This window comes from Microtus ochrogaster, chromosome 4 (genome assembly GCF_000317375.1).
Source record: "Microtus ochrogaster isolate Prairie Vole_2 chromosome 4, MicOch1.0, whole genome shotgun sequence".
NCBI classification, from domain to species: domain Eukaryota; kingdom Metazoa; phylum Chordata; class Mammalia; order Rodentia; family Cricetidae; genus Microtus; species Microtus ochrogaster.
In genome coordinates this window covers 49,720,758-49,736,582 of record NC_022011.1, presented here as the reverse complement: position 1 = coordinate 49,736,582, position 15,825 = coordinate 49,720,758, and the positions used below count along the sequence as shown (strand labels likewise).

Here is a 15,825-nt window from a genome sequence, read left to right as displayed (position 1 = left end):
CTGCCTCCTGAGTGCTGGGATTAAAGGCGTGTGCCACCACCGCCTGGCTATATTTATTTTCTTATAATGAGGGCTTGAGGGGTTGGCAAGATGGCTTGATGGATGAAGGCTTGATACCTCAAGTTCAATCCCCAATATCCACACCTAATAGAATGGGAGAACCCAACCCCCTCTTGTAAAACTGTCCTCTGACCTCCACATGTACATGCGTGCGTGCACACACGTGCACGCACACGCGCGCACACACACACACACACACACACACACACACACACACACGTAATTTTCTAATTAATTTTTGAGACGGGTTCTCACTATGCAGCCCTGGCTGCCCTGGAATGTACCATGTAGATGAGACTGGCCTTGAGTTCACAGAGCTCTGACTGCCACCATCTCCTGAGTGCTGGGATTAAAAAAACCTGGCTTTGTTTTTAATTTAAAATTAAAATTTTAGGGGCTGGAGAGATGGCTCAGTGGTTAAGAGCACTGTCTGCTCTACCAGAGGTCCTGAGTTCAATTCCCAGCAACCACATGGTGGCTCCAAACCATCTGTAAAGAGATCTGGTGTCCTCCTCTGGTGTGTGGGTATAAATGGAGGCAGAAAGTTGTATGTATAATAAATAAATCTTTAAAAAAAAATAATTAAAATTTTAATGTCTGTGAGTCAGAAGCCAACCTAATTTACACAGTGAGTTTTAGGACAGGGACACAAAGACCCTGTCTCAAAAATTAAAAGCAACAAGGAAGGTTTCAGGTCAAGCAATATTATCTGGAAGAGACTGGAGTCTATCTACATCATGTGTCAACTGCCCGTGAAGATACTTTAGTCCTACAGATTTTTGCATTAAAGCCAGGCCACAAAATGCAGAGTGGAGGAGTCCCACAACATAGTCAACCCCAGGAAATAAAAGTAAACAATCTTTTTTAAAATTGTTCCTAATTGAAGCTGGGTGGTGATTATATACACCTTTAATCCTAGCACTCTGGAGGCAGCGGCAAACTCATTTCTATGAGTTTGAGGTCAGCCTGGTCTACAGAGCAAGTTCTAGGACAGCCAAGGCTACATAGAGAAACCCTATCTCAGAAAAACAAAACAAAAAAAGTTCCTAATTACTCTGGAATATTATATCCCACCATTTCAGGGACCAGCATTAACATGGATACTAAATCCAGATAAAGACAATATGAGAAAAACTGATTTCTGCATCCCCGCGAGGAGAGAAAGAGAAGTAAACAAAGCCCAATCAGATGGGAAGAGAGAAGGCCTGCATGGCCTCTTCTTGGCTGATGGTCCCAGGGCTGCACACACTTTTTTCCTGAATCCAGGCACTAAAGCCTTCCCAACTCAGTCCCAAGCAGCCATCAAAGCCTCTTTGCTATGTCCTCGCTTCCTTAACTGCCGCTCAGACTTGTCCTCCACAATGGCCAGAATCAGATCCTCTCTCTGAGGATGCCTTACCAGAGCAGGGGACCTTGGCAGCCTACCCTTAACCTCTCCCCAGTGTTGAACCCCCCTCCAGAAATATCAATTCCATACTAATTCTCCAAAGGAGCATGTCTGCTAGCCTTGCCTGAGGCTTTGGACCTAGCTTCTACTGCCTACCTGCCTACCTGCTCACCAGCTCATAGGCTGCTGCTTCCACCTAGCTAGAGAGAATCCTGTCTCCTGCTCTTTCCTATTTCAACCCCTTGTCTACCTGTTATACCAGAAATTAGAGCACTTGGCTGCACAGCAAAGCCCCTTGGCCCACATCACGAAAAGGTCCCAAACACTGAAAGCACGAGATGCCTCCTCTGGCAGTGCAAATGTCCTAACGCCCAGCATTAGAGTCAGCCAGCCAGGTGAGGGTGACTTCCCCAGCAGGCCCCAGAGGAACTCATAATCACCCCAAAGTTCCAACCCCAGTATCTATGCTGCCAAGGTGCAAAGTCCCAGATCTGGCTGTCCTCGTGACCTGAGGGGGTCTGAGAGCCTGAGAGGTGGTCACCCACCTGCTGGCTGTGGTTGTGCTATTGGCCTTCTTGGTGGGAGCCTTCTTCTGCTGGGCCTGTTTGGCTGGTGGGGCGGCCTTGGCCTTCTTCTCCTCCTCGGACTTGGCCTTGTGCTTCTCCTTCTCTTTGTCTTTGTCCTTGTCTTTCTTCTTCTTCTCCTTCTCCTTCTTCTCCTTTTTCTTCTTTGGTTTGTTCACTGGGGCCTGAGACAAGGCGGCCAGCTGTTCATGCACGGCCTTCAGCTGGAAAAGAGCAGGCAGCTAAGCGAGCAGTCTGGGTAGGCCTGTGCCCCTGTGGCTGCCTCAGCTATGTGGGATAAGCCAGGGGCATCTGGGCCCCGCTCTGCCTTTGGAAGCCAGAGAGATGTAGGGAAGCACTTCACAGCCCACTCTGCCCCTCTCTCTGTGCCTGCTGGTGAGTCACTTCACCTTCTGAACCTGTTCCCTCGCCTCTGGGGACAGGGACCCACCTCCCAGGGTGGCTGCCCATAGGCTGGGCTTGGGGCAGGTGACACGGGAGGAACTTGCTAACAGGAGCTAATACTTTCATTGTTAATGCTTATCTTTCAGAAGACGACTAGAGTGTGAGCACCTGCACAGAGGAGACATTCAACAGCTGATCCTGGAAGGTTCCGCAGCCAGTCTGCGGGATTAAAGTGAGACAATGGCAGCAACGCATCCTCCTGGTGCCCACCAGCAGCCAGCAAGACAGAATGCTGCATTTATGTCTCTGGGAGGAGGATTGTGACCCACGTTGTGTTGGTAATCAGGTAGCCTGTATGGCTCCTGGGTATCCTGGGAAAAGCTACATAGCCAACAGGGAAAGGCACCATGCACTGGGAAGAAAAGGTGAATTCCCTGCTCCATGTCCTCATCATCTCAGAATCTGACATGTAGCTTCATTTGGCAATCTTCTACTCTCCTGGCCCGTCCTCCCCCTGGAGCCACCTGCTCAAGCACACTACTTTGCCTTGGTGGCTACATTCTAACTCCACGGGGCTGGCTGTAATACCCTGGGAAAATAGTTCATACTGTTGGGCCGATCTCAAAACAAGTCATGTCATTCTGCATATCAGGGAGACTGAGGCAGAGGAGGTCACAGGAGGCACAGATCTGAGTTCTTGGAGCCTGTAGCACACCCACTATAGCCACTGCTTAAAAAGCATCTTTGTGGCCTGTTTGACTTCCAGCCTTTCTGGAGGGTCCTGCCCTCCAGGGGTCTAAGAATGTCTCAGACACACAAGTACTTTCAGTCACCTGTGTGCTCCAGGAAGCCTCCTCAGACCCAGGAAGGTGTGTGTGAGCAACCCCACCAGAGACCCTCTACCAGCGCTACAGATAAAGATCACAGCAGCTGGAGGAAACGACAAGTGATGGCAAGAGGCCTGCTTAGGCAGTAAGGCTTGGTGGTCCATACCCACTGGGAAACAGCATAGAAGTGGTTATCCTCACCTGCTCCTGCAGCTCCGCCAGCCGAGTGGCTCGCTCCTCCTCTGAGTCTGAGCTGCCTGAGTCTGAAGAGCTCTCCTCGCTACTACGACTGCTCTCAGCACCTTTGCTCACTACAGGGGCTGTAGGAGCAGGCAGTGCAGGTGCCTCCATAGGCTCATCAGGCATCTTGGCAAACCTCATCTCAAACACATCCTGGGGAAAAAAGGGGGACAGCTAAATACCTACATACCCACAAGACAGCCCCTCCTGCATGTAAGATGCCTCTGAGCTGCACCACACCACACACAGTTCAGGCTCTATGGAGGCATAGGCCTGCCACCCTCCTTTGTCCCCTACTATCCCCAGGCAATTCCCAAGTGTAGGCCTAGAATGGAGGAAAGAGGCCAGCCAATCACAGACCTGAGTTTCTGGGGCCTGGCATGCAGCTCCCCTAGCTAATCTGCAAGTCTGTGTAGAAGGCACGGACAGTCATACAGCCCTGGGTGCCAGGCTCCTCAGGAATGCCCTCTGTTAACAAGAGTACCCTTCCTTCAGTCCTCAACTCCACCAGGGATCCTAGCCACTGAGAGCTGGCTCCTGTCTCACCTGATTCCCTTTCTGGGGTTGTACTGCAGTGACACACCTCATACCCAGTGAATACCAAAATGGGCAGAGCTATATCCCAGCAAAGCTAAATTTGGAAAGTCCCTCACAGCTCCTGCAGGACCAAGCACTTGGAAAACCCTCTTGATGAATATCACTCTATCCTAGGGCAGAAAGGGGTGAGGGAGCCATGTGGAAATAAGAGGGCATTCCCTTTGCCTGCCTCATATACTCGGTCCACCCAGACATGTATGAGAGTGCACACATGTGCACACTCATCATGCTGGAGCCCAGATTCTCAAAGTGCTTCCTCTGAGTGTGCTCTCAGACCCTTCCCAACCCTTAGATCTCCAAACTAAGAAGTCAGAGGCCTGGGAGGCTACTGTTGGCAAGTCATTAGGGTGTTGGACTCTAGCCCCTAGTGCCTAGTTCCTAAAATTCACAGTGGTGACTACTGAACAACACCAATAACAAAGCTCCTCCAGCCTCGGGAGGACAGCACAGTGCCCTTCGACATTGTATGGTGATGCCTTCAGAGTCCAAGCACGGAGAGCAAGGTCTTAGCAGTAGACAGGCCCTAAAGCTAGCTGCCTCTGCCCATAAGGGGACCTCCATGACCACTGTGCACTGTTTCCCAGCAGTGCCATTTTCAAAAAAAGTGAAAACATTAGGACATTAGGAGGACCCACAAATGAGAAAAAAGGCTCTGCCCAGCAGTCCTCATAACCCAAGATGGCTCTTAGGGACCTCAGGACATGCCTGAGCCAGGAATTAAATTCTCGGCCGGGCGGTGGTGGCGCACGCCTTTAATCCCAGCACTCGGGAGGCAGAGGCAGGTGGATCTCTGTGAGTTCGAGACCAGCCTGGTCTACAGAGCTAGTTCCAGGACAGGCTCCAAAGCCACAGAGAAACCCTGTCTCGAAAAACCAAAAAAAAAAAAAGAGTATCTTTCTTTATGTTGAAATCTCAAGGTCCAAATCAGGAGCAGAAGGAGGGGGAGCACGAGCAAGGAACTCAGGACCGCGAGGGGTACACCCACATTCTGAGACAATGGGGATGTTCTTTCGGGAATTCACCAAGGCCAGCTGGCCTGAGTCTGAAAAAGCATGGGATAAAACCGGACTTGCTGAACATATCGGACAATGAGGACTACAGAGAACTCAAGAACAAGGGCAATGGGTTTTTGATCCTACTGCACGTGCTGGATTTGGGGGGGCCTGGGCGGTTTGGATGCTCAACTTACTAAACCTGGATGGAGGTGGGCGGTCCTTGGACTTCCCACAGGTCAGGGAACCCTGATGGCTCTTCAAGCTGATGAGGGAGAGGGACTTAATCGGGGGAGGGGGAGGGAAATGGGAGGCGGTGGCGGGGAGGAGGCAGAAATCCTCAATAAATAAATAAATTAAAAAAAAAAAAAAAGAAATTCTCATAGAACATTCTAGGTCCTAAAGTCAGGAGTCACGTTACACCTACTAGGACTCAGGAGAATGAAGCAGGAGGATGGCCATGAGTTCAAGGCTAACCTAAGTTACAGAACCAGACACTGTTTAAAAAACTTTTTAATTTTTATTTTATGTGTATTTTGCCTGCACGTATGTTTATGCACTACATGAATGCAGTGCTCACATGCATGCAGGCCAGAAGAGAGTGTTGCATCCCCTAGAACTGGAACTATAGATGGTTGTGAGCCACCATGTAGGTGCTGGGAATCAAACTCGGCCCTACGCAAGAGTAACAAGTGCTCTTATTAGCTTAAGCCATCTCTCCAGCTCCTCAGACTTAGTTAAAACAGCAATAACAACAACAAATAAAAAAAACCAACAACCCAGCCGGGCGATGGTGGCGCACGCCTTTAATCCCAGCACTCGGGAGGCAGAGGCAGGCGGATCTCTGTGAGTTCGAGACCAGCCTGGTCTACAAAACCAAGTCCAAGAAAAGCCCCAAAACCAAAAAAAAAACCCGGCCCCAAAAAAAAAAAAAAAAAAAAAAAAAAAAAATCAGAGGCTAGCCTATTTACCATGTATCCTGGAATCTGCTCTAAGCCTAGCAGGATCTCACTGCCACACAGGCAAAACAGGCTGTGGAAATAAGGCTCCTCAGAGGCCTGCCTGCTGGAGATGCGTCTCAGACACTTGGATCATCCCAGTTCACCCAGCTACATCTAAGGCTTCAATACTCATAGCACAACTCAGCTGTTAATCACATTTACACCCAGCCCTGGATTACCTGGAGCTTTCTGGCCATGGCCACCACTTCGTGGTCTGGAGGGTTGTACTTATAACAATTGGAGAACATTAACCGGATATCAGCAGCGAAGCCCTGTGCATCTGGGTACTCGCGGCTGTCCATTTTCCTCTGTAACAAGCAACAAGTGTGAGCAGACAGCACTACCCAGACCATGCAGGGGATAGACTCAGAGACTCAGAACATCTTCTGGCAACCAAGGCAACTGCCAGTGAGGACTTCTGTCAACTAGCTTGGGTTGGAGTACTCAGAAGAGGGAGCCTTGGGAGAAGGGGTCAGAAGTGATGGTTCAACACGAAGCACCCTGGCTCCAAGGACAGAGCCACCGGATGAAGAAACACTGGGAGATAAACCAACCCTACAGCCAAACCCATCTTCAGCTAGTTTCCAGTTCCACACAGCAGACATCACAGAAGGTTCTGGTGTTAGGGACTTTCATGGAGTTTCAGGTAAAGACTCTGCCCATCTTGGGAAGTCCACTCAATTTACAGAAGGAGAGTTTGCTTTTCTTGTGAGAAATCCAGGAGTTGTTACCAATTTGCCTCTTAGGAGATGCCTTATGTCTTGGGCCCATAGGCAGTTCTCAGACTGTGCAGGGATGGAGGGCAGCAGGGGCCTGTGGAGCTGATGCTGACAAATCATATGGACCTGGTCACCCCGTAGCGAAGCCCCTCACACTCCACTGAAGTCTAGCCCAAGGAGTCCCAGAAAAGGCAGGTTGGACAGGGTCACACAGGCAGACACACAAAGCTGAGCGGGGCAGACTGGTGGAGAGTGAATTGGCATACTTTAAGCACTTATGAGGTGTCAAGTTCCTGTCTTGTGTGGATATCAGTGGTCAGTGACCTAGGGGCTAACCACTCACTTTAACCTCTGATTGGACATGGATTGCCACACAGTGGAGGGATCTCAATAACAGGCTTGGAGCCAAGTGATGGTGGCACACGCCTTTAATCCCAGTACTCAGGAGGCAAAGGCAGGTGGATTTCCAAGTTTGAGGCCAGCCTAGTCTACAAGAGCTAGTTTCCAGGACAGGTTCCAAAGCTACAGAGAAAGCCTGTCTCAAAAAAAATAAAATAAAATAAAATAAAATAACAGGCTTGTCCCTTGTGCCCAAAGACAACCATGCTCTCAGCAGAGGCTGCTTGGAGAAAAGCCTCCTGGAGCTGGTATGACACGTGCCAGTACAATTTCCCCCTTAAGTTTTGTTATTAAACTCTGTCAACAGTAGATGATGGAGAGATGGTTCAGTGGTTAAGGGCACTTGTTACTTTTGCAGAGGAGCTGGGTTCAGTTCTCATCACCCACATAGTAACTTACAGCCATCCATAACTCCAGTTCCAGGGGACTCAACCTTCTAACTTGTGTGGGCACCGGACATGCACATGGTGCACATATACACGTGCAGGCAAACATGCATACAGGCAAAATAAATCTAAACAAAAATGAAATTCACACCATATTAAGGTATTTTCTCCCTTTACTGCAGAGTCTTTAGAAATCGAGGCTGTCTTATACTCTTCTGCTATAGTCTTTTCATAGGGTTTGAATCAGACTCAGTCATGCAAGAGTCACCTGGGTAAGCACCTAGTGTCTCTACAAGCCTGAGCAAAGCACATGGCGACTTCTCAGTAAACTGAACTCCCAAATCTGCCTCATCTTGGACCCAAAGGAAAATGAGAGGCCAACCTGTCACAGTGCATCAAAAACAGTGGAACTCCAGCCAAGTTCCAGAACTCCAAACAATGGCACAGTAGTGGCCAGGCAGGATAAAACAAGGCTTCCAGCAGCTTTGGGGTTATGTGGTTCCCAGGGCCTGCTTCCTCACCCCAATCCTGCTAGACAGGCCAGTTGCTTAGTTCATTTTTACTCAAATGAGCACCGGGCATAAAGTTGTTTAGGTGGCCTGCCTGCCACCGATATAATTACCTAGGACGAAAAGCTTCTATTGGGAGATTGTGCCAATGATGAGGTACAGCAGCTGACACCACTGCCTTTACAAGGATGCCTGGATGATACATGCAACTAAAACACTATACAACTTAGAGATGGGGGCTGCCTGCCTCAACTGGCAAGGAGAGTCCCGGAGGCTACCACAGAGATTCCCTCTACGAAGGGCAGAAGAACCAAGCCCAGCTCCAGGGTTGTCATCTCCCAAGCTCTTTTGCCTACAAAAGCTCAAGTCCATTTTCAAGACTGCCAGGCCCTGATTTGGCTGGACACAGCAAAACTCAAAATGAGATACTGACTCTGAGAAAACCTAGCAAGGGGATGGCACAGCTCAGCTTGTGGCCTCATTGTTTTGCCCATCTCTCTCCACTTCCCTGTCTGGGTGGGAGCAGGGCTCAAAGGTAGCCAAGCGCTAAGGCAAGGCCCACCACCAGACTCCCACCTCTGCCGTGAGGTGCCTACATATCAAGGGTTTTGAGACAGGACTCTGTGTAGCCCTAGATGTCCTGGAACTTTCTATGTACACCAGGTTGATTTTATCAGCCTCAGAAGCAGACACCTTTAAAAGCCCCCTTATCTGCTGATACAGAACTAGGGGACAGAAGGAAGAACTGAACCACTGATCTGTTTCACCAGAATAACCGACAATAGAGGTGCAGACTCAGGGACCAACAGGCTTTCTTCCCTGACCAGGTCAGGGTATAGGCAGGCCTAGTTCTCAAGGAGCAAGGGACATCAGCAGAACAGGATCAGAGTGAGCTCAGTCAGGCAGGAGAGCCTGCTGGCTCTGGCTATGGGCACTACCCTGCCCTCAACACCACCCCACTTACTTTGACTGTGCTGAGGTCCATGGGATGCTTGATGATGTCATGGTAGTCATGCAGCTCCAGAGCCTCAGCATCAACTGGCTTGTAGAAGGGCCACGCATAGGCAGCATGCTTCTTGGACAGCATCTCCCGGAGAATGCTGTCACAGTGCCGCAGGTGCTCGGACAACTTCCCCTTTTTACCAGCATGCTGTGGGACCTCACCATCTTCCAGGTCCTTCTTGGGAGGTTTGATGGGGCGGCCCCCACTCTCCCTTCGGGCTACCACCTTGGCCTGCTTGGGCTCTGAAAGTGGAGGGGGAGACTCGCTCCGGCTGGCAGTGATGGCAGATGTCGTAGGTGTGGTTGTGTCCGCTTTCCGCTTCACACCCTTTTTCTAGGACAACAAAGTAACAGTGAACTCCAGAAACAAGGAAGTGTACAGGGAGATGTGTCTCACAGCTGCCACACCTCCAGAGTGCAGACTGCCTGCCAGGAGCCAAGCTAGCGACCACATGCAGGGTCTCATTTCCTTCTCAGCTGTCCCCACAGTACAGAAGACACCGAGGCTCAGAGGGGCCAGGCCCACAGTCCAAGGTCACACAGCTGGCCATGGTGATGCTGGGACTCTCTCCCTCAGCCCCGAGGATTCAGATGGGTGAGCATCACTGACCTGAGCAGCATGAGGTGCTGCAGGGAATTCACCCAACATCTAACAAGCACCACAGATTGGTGCCAGAGACAGAGACTCCCTGCTTTAAAGAACAGGAGGAAAGCGCCAGACCAGGCCCTGAGCAGGTGCTTCAAGGACAGACACAAATCGAGCAGAAGGAGGGGAGGCAGGAGGAGCATTCCAGGCTGGATGGGTGGGGGCAGCCTGACCAGGAGACATGAAGCAGCCACAGCAGTTACAGGCCAAGAGACTCTAAGGGCTGTAGGCATGGACAGACCAGGACTCTTTATCTGGAAGGCACAGGCAGTGCAGAGGGCTGCTAAGCCCAGGAGGTACCACAGCCTCCCCCCATGGGTGCACCTGAAGCCGGCTGCTAATAGCTGACACACATATAGTTTCTGCCAAGGGACCTAAGGGGAAAGGGCGTCTCTACCACAGACTGAAGAGTCCAACCAATAGGTATCACCAACCGAGTTGGGATCAGGGTTTGGTATATAGTGAGACCTGCTCAGCGGATTTCTCTTAGCTTGCTTAGGTGGGCAGAGAAGCCAACTAGAGCCACAAACTCACAGGCCAGGTGATGGCAACAGAACCTGCATTGACAGCCCCCTAGTTACTTTCCCAGCCAAGCTGCCACCCTCAGGCTGACAGGGGCACAAACTGGCCATCCAAAAACATTGATGGGCACCTACAGGATGGCAAGCACCAAGCGCGAGCTGCAGAGGACCTGGGGTGGGAGGGCAGACTCGCTGTGGCAAACAGCCTGGCCAGGCGCCACTGGGAAGTGCAGGCAGTGAAGGCCACAGGGAAGGGAAGGCAATGGAGGTGGCATTTTACCTTGGGAGAGCCATTTAACCCCTGAGCGCCCGTTTCCTCATCTGTAAGAGGGGGGACTACTGCCTGCCCCAGAGGGTCACTGTGAGGATCAAATTGAAGAAGATAACACACATGAGTGCCTGTTATGGGCCCTACTCAAAGCAGGAGATTCAACAGGCCTTGCCAACCCCGCACCTCACAGAAAGCCCCACTCCATCTAGACCCAAGTAGGGCCCGGCCAGGGCAGGACAGTGTCCACCGTGAGAACTCTCAGCAAACAAGGGATAGCTGTCAGACCCTTACAAATCCAGGCTCATGCCATTGGCCACCATTCCCCCAAGAATGACCAAAGATGACCTGACCCCTCTACCCTCACTACTCCCTCCATACCTTCCTACCTTCCCCAGTGGCTTGTAAAGGCCAGGGCTACCAGGCCGGAGAAGCTGGGGTTCAAGTCCAGCCCGGCCAGCACCAGCCATGTGACCTCTACCCCTGAGCCTCGGTCTCCTTGTCTGTGCAGAAAAATCTTTCCAAACAGCTGCACCTAGAAAGGCAGTAGAGTGCCCACCTGCCCCAGTACTGCCCCTGCTTCATTAACTCTATGGGGCTCGGACCTCCAGCCAACCTCACCAGATAGCCATGCAGGCCTCAGGGAAGCTCACCTTGACTACAGGCGGCGTGGGAGGGACCACAGGGACAATGGGTGTCGCAGGAGGAGGCGGTGCAGCAGCTGGGGGGACGGGAACCGATGTGACGTTTGCAGTGATGGTTGGTACAGGGGTGGCAGCAATGACAGGTGTCTGGGATACAGTTGGGGGTATATTCTGGAAGGGGGTTGCTGGGGAGACCGAGGATACAGCTGCCACCTGTTGTGTACCTTCAAAGCAAGGACAGGGAGCTCAACTCAGTGGGTTCTGTGTTTCAAGAAGCATCTAAGACCATGCCATCCAGCCATAGCACTAAGGCCTCTGGGACAGACCAAGCAGTCTCTTCCTAGCCTTGGAGCAGGAGTTGGCCCTGCTGCCTGGGCAATGTCCACTGAGTGAAAACCAGAGTAAGCCCCATAGCTGGGTGGAGAAACCCACTCAGAGCCCATAGCTAACTGACAACCCGGGACTTGGCCTTTCTAGCCCCTAGCTTAATTTCAGCCACTCCCTGCCCAGTCAGTCATTCTGTCTGACACATCTCTAGTCAATATCCATTCTCAGACCTGATCAGACCCCAGGTTGGCCTCATGGCTCTGGATAATGATTACCTTGACTCTCTCCAACCGAGAGACAAACTCCTCTAAACCAGACAGCAAGTCAAAGCCAATGCTAAGATCAATAAAAACAGGAGTGAGATGTGGGAGATCACCAGACACGTGACAGCAGCTACAGCGATATTCTCCCTGTTCTAGACAGATCTGTACCTGTCAAGCTCATCACACCTGTCCTACCTGGCAGAAAAGGAACACAACTCAGAGGGGCCAGGGAACTCACACCGACCCCTTCCACTTATAATCCTAGCAGAAAATGCCTGCACTCCCTGTCTGCCTCTTTTTACCTGCATTCTGGGCTCCTGCAGCTGGTTTCCGGCCTTTGCCCTTTGGAGCAGGGGGCAATAGTTCAACTTCCTCCTGGGGCATCTGGGCTACTTTCTGCAGAAAGATTTTCTCTAAGGCCTGGGCCATTAGCACTATGTCATCTGTGGGCTGAAGACAGAGAACCCGGGTCACTTGCCATGAAAGGAGCTGTGCACTTGCAAAAGACACTGTAGGTTGTAGTACAAGAATGTGTTAAATTTTGTTAAGAGACTCAGCGTGAAAGAAAGGCAAGAATAATATTTTTCAATGTGAAAAAAAAACCCCAAAATAGAAACAAAGACAAAGTATAAAAACAGCCTTCATAGCTGGGCGGTGGTGGTTCATGCCTTTAATCCCAGCACTTGGGAGGCAGAGGCAGGCAGTTCTCTGTGAGTTTGAGGCCAGCCTGGTCTACAAGAGCTAGTTCCAGGACAGGCTCCAAAACTACAGAGAAACCCTATCTTGAAAAACCAAAAAAAACAAACAAAAACTCCTTCATCCAGCAAGCAGAGAAAAGGGGCCTCCACAGCTGGGCTCTAACACCTTTCACACCTTTCCTATATTCACACTGCTAAAGAACAAACCCTCAAGCAGGGCCCTGCGAACTTGGCCATCTGTTCTAACACTGACCACTCTTCAGAGTTCCCAAGTGCTCTGTATAACACTTTGGGAGGCTGCCCACTGGGTCACAGTCTTCTTGACTACTTCCTCCTGATGGCAGGCTGGGCCCACAGTTCTGCACCGTTAGGATTTCTAAGGGTAGAGCTCCTAGGTCTCAGAATAGAGTCCATGGGCTATGTCAGTGACCTCTAAAAGCTACCCAGTTTCCACTAACCCCCCAGCAGGCCACTGGGATGGCATAGGGAATCACTGAGCACAAAGGTGCCAGGACATTGTCTGCTGCAACCCCAAGAGCCATGGCAGAGGGCCTGGACTCACAAGTCACCTATGAACCAACAGCATGCAGGGACTCAGACCTCCCAGTGCCAAGCTTGCTCCCTCAAGCAGTTTTGGGGATGTTTTGTATCTCACCTTGTTATAAATATAACAGTTTGTAAACATGGTGTTGAAGTCCTGCATACACTCACTGGCACTCCAATAATAATTATTTTCTAGTCTCTTCTTGATAGTCCCCATGTCCATTGGGTTTTTTATTATTTTATGATAATCCTAGGGAAAAAGATGTTCAGAGGTGTTAATCAAAGAAAGAGTCAATGTTATTCTCAAGTTCTCCAAGCACAGCAAGGTCCTCCCTAGTCAGTTGGGTCCCAGGGCTAGGTCTAGAAGCCTAAGAGCAGGTGGGGCATGTGGTCGAAGAGACTCCTGGCCAGTCCCAAACTCTTGCCAAATCTGTTCTCATGGGTTTCTCCAGCAGGGGGCAGAGCCTGAGCTGGTCCACATGCAGACAGAGCCAAACTCCCTCTGATTCTAAACCTGCAGGTGTCCAGGGATCAAGCATGTACAGAAACAAATGAAAAAGTGCCCGTGCTGGCCTTCTCATTGCAACTCTCCAGGTATCTCTATATCCAGATAAAATCTGAGTATGCAGTAAAGAGACCACCGCCTAGATGAACACCTGGCATTTGACTATGAGGAATCACGATGAGTGGGCAGAAGCACAGCCCCTAGTGCATGAGTTAGAGATTTACATGGCCCTCTGACACAGGCCCCCATCATCCTCTAGCCCAGGGGTTCTCAACCTTCCTAATGCTATGACCCTTTAATACAGTTAATACATGTTAATGTGACCCTCAACCATAAAACTATTTTTGTTGTTCCTTTATAACTGTGATTTTGTTATTGTTATGAACTGTAATGTAAATATCTGTTTTCCAATGGTCTTAGATGACCCTTGTGTGGAAGGATCACTAGACCCCCAAAGAGGGTTACGACCTACAGGTTGAGAACCACTACTGTAGCCCCTTTTATTCTAATTTCACCATGGAAGCCAGGGGTTCTCCCCATTTCTTGAACCGATGGCAGCCACCCTACTAGACCAATGGCTTCCTGTGCGGCACTGAGGCACAGGCAGCACCTGCTGTATCTCAGACACCACCTTTGGGCAGGATTTCCAGGAGTGGGCTAAAGGCCACTCACAGGCAGGTTCAACTTGATTGCGTCCACAGGCTGGTAGAACGGCCAGGCGAACTGATGTTTCCAGAGTGTCTTCACCACCACATTCTGCATGTACTGCAGTTGGTTAGTCTTTCGGCCAGGCTTGCTGGGGTTGGAGACCTCGGGTGGGGGAGGGTTCACAGGGCCCGGGGCTGCCGGGATCCCCGTGGGGGCAACTGCTGTAGTAGTGGACATTCTCTGGCAGCTTGATCACTTGCTGTCACAGCAGCAGCTCAGAGAGGCACTCGTTATGGAGGCTTGGCATCCCATTTCTAGGCCCAGTCAGGCACCTGCAGAAGCAAGCAGAGACGCTATCACTCGGAGAGCCTCTACTTCAGCAAGGACACAACTTTCCCTACCACCTCGATGTGGCACTCCTCAGAGCCACCCCAGCCACTGCTCTTCTACCCGGGAAAAGTGCAAACATGAGTCACTGGTTCCCAGAAAGGGATAGGGAAGAGTATGAAGGGCCTAGTCCCTTTCAGCTCACAGCCCCACGGACTGGTGAGAGCTGGCTCAATTCTACCTGTCTGTCAACTACTTGTCTGTGGTGATGTTTTAAACAATTGAGGCTCAGAGAACTGCAACATGTAGCTTAGCTGAGAGATGAGCAACAACTGGTTTGCGGACCTAAACCTGGCACAGGGAGCTGGGGCCCTGAGGCATGGCATGAGGTTCTAATGTAACCAGGAGAACCAGCCGGGGTTTGTGATGGCAGCCAGCTGTGACATGCCAGGCCCTCACCCAGTCAGAATGGTGAAAGAGGGTGACTACATCAGCAGTCTTCTTCTGTGTCCCACCTGTGTGTGCAATTCCTGAACAAGACACATTTTGAGACTTCAAGTCCCCATCCTAGCTGTCAGGAATACTGGCCACATACAGAGCTGATGTGTCCATGACAGTTCTGCAAATCCCTGAAAAGCCAGGGTAATGTGCAACACTGGTAGCATGCTGGGTGTCCCCACTCAACAGAAACCGTGCTATAACTTTCACAGGGCTCCCCACTGCATGGTGTCCCTGCTGCATGGTACTCCCATGGTACAGCACTAATAAGGGAGTAGCACCACTCAGCAGACACTCAACAGTGAGGATACTATAAAGCAGAGGTAGTGCACAGTATGACACAGGGTGTGTGGGGAGAGTCATACAGGAGGAGCATGTGCAGGAATATATACAGTTCCCTCAACATTCAAACCTCTTGCAGTCTGTTGACATGGACACAACCATAGCCTAAGACTCAAGGAGGAATGGCAAAGCCCTACCCACTCCCTGGGGTGAGACCCAGAAAGGAATAGCAAAGTCTTCTTCCGGTCCAAGTGTGCAGAAATGGTCCACCATAGCTTCCTTCCCAAGATACTTAAAGTCTTAAGTCACTCTCTTACAGCAACTACTCCTGCAGAGATCTGCTAAACTTGCCTCTTTGACCCAGCTGTATACCATAAACCCCGTCTCCTTGTTCATCTGTGAGCAAAAACCCCACCTCCCTGTTCAACTGTACATAAGGAATGTGCTGAACTTCCAGGGTGCTGCAGCTTCTCCATCAAAAAGCCCAGTCCAGGCCGGGCGGTGGTGGCGCACGCCTGTAATCCCAGCACTCGGGAGGCAGAGGCAGGCGGATCTCTGTGAGTTCGAG

General features: G+C 50.8%; 1 protein-coding gene across 3 annotated transcripts in view; it reads right to left on the bottom strand.

The window, feature by feature from the left end:
- The window catches only part of Brd3 (bromodomain containing 3), a 32,885-nt gene that overhangs the window by 5,932 nt on the left and 11,128 nt on the right, over window positions 1–15,825 (bottom strand). For all 3 annotated transcript variants that reach the window (XM_013345986.2, XM_005346212.2, XM_005346213.2), the window contains exons 2-9: window positions 14,175–14,482; window positions 13,110–13,247; window positions 12,059–12,206; window positions 11,176–11,390; window positions 9,050–9,421; window positions 6,252–6,380; window positions 3,444–3,635; window positions 1,993–2,234 (exon numbers count right to left, since the gene is read on the bottom strand). In XM_013345986.2, the coding sequence (XP_013201440.1) occupies window positions 1,993–2,234; window positions 3,444–3,635; window positions 6,252–6,380; window positions 9,050–9,421; window positions 11,176–11,390; window positions 12,059–12,206; window positions 13,110–13,247; window positions 14,175–14,387 (1,649 nt within the window). In that variant the 5' untranslated portion in view covers window positions 14,388–14,482. The remainder of the gene's footprint in view (window positions 1–1,992; window positions 2,235–3,443; window positions 3,636–6,251; window positions 6,381–9,049; window positions 9,422–11,175; window positions 11,391–12,058; window positions 12,207–13,109; window positions 13,248–14,174; window positions 14,483–15,825) is intronic.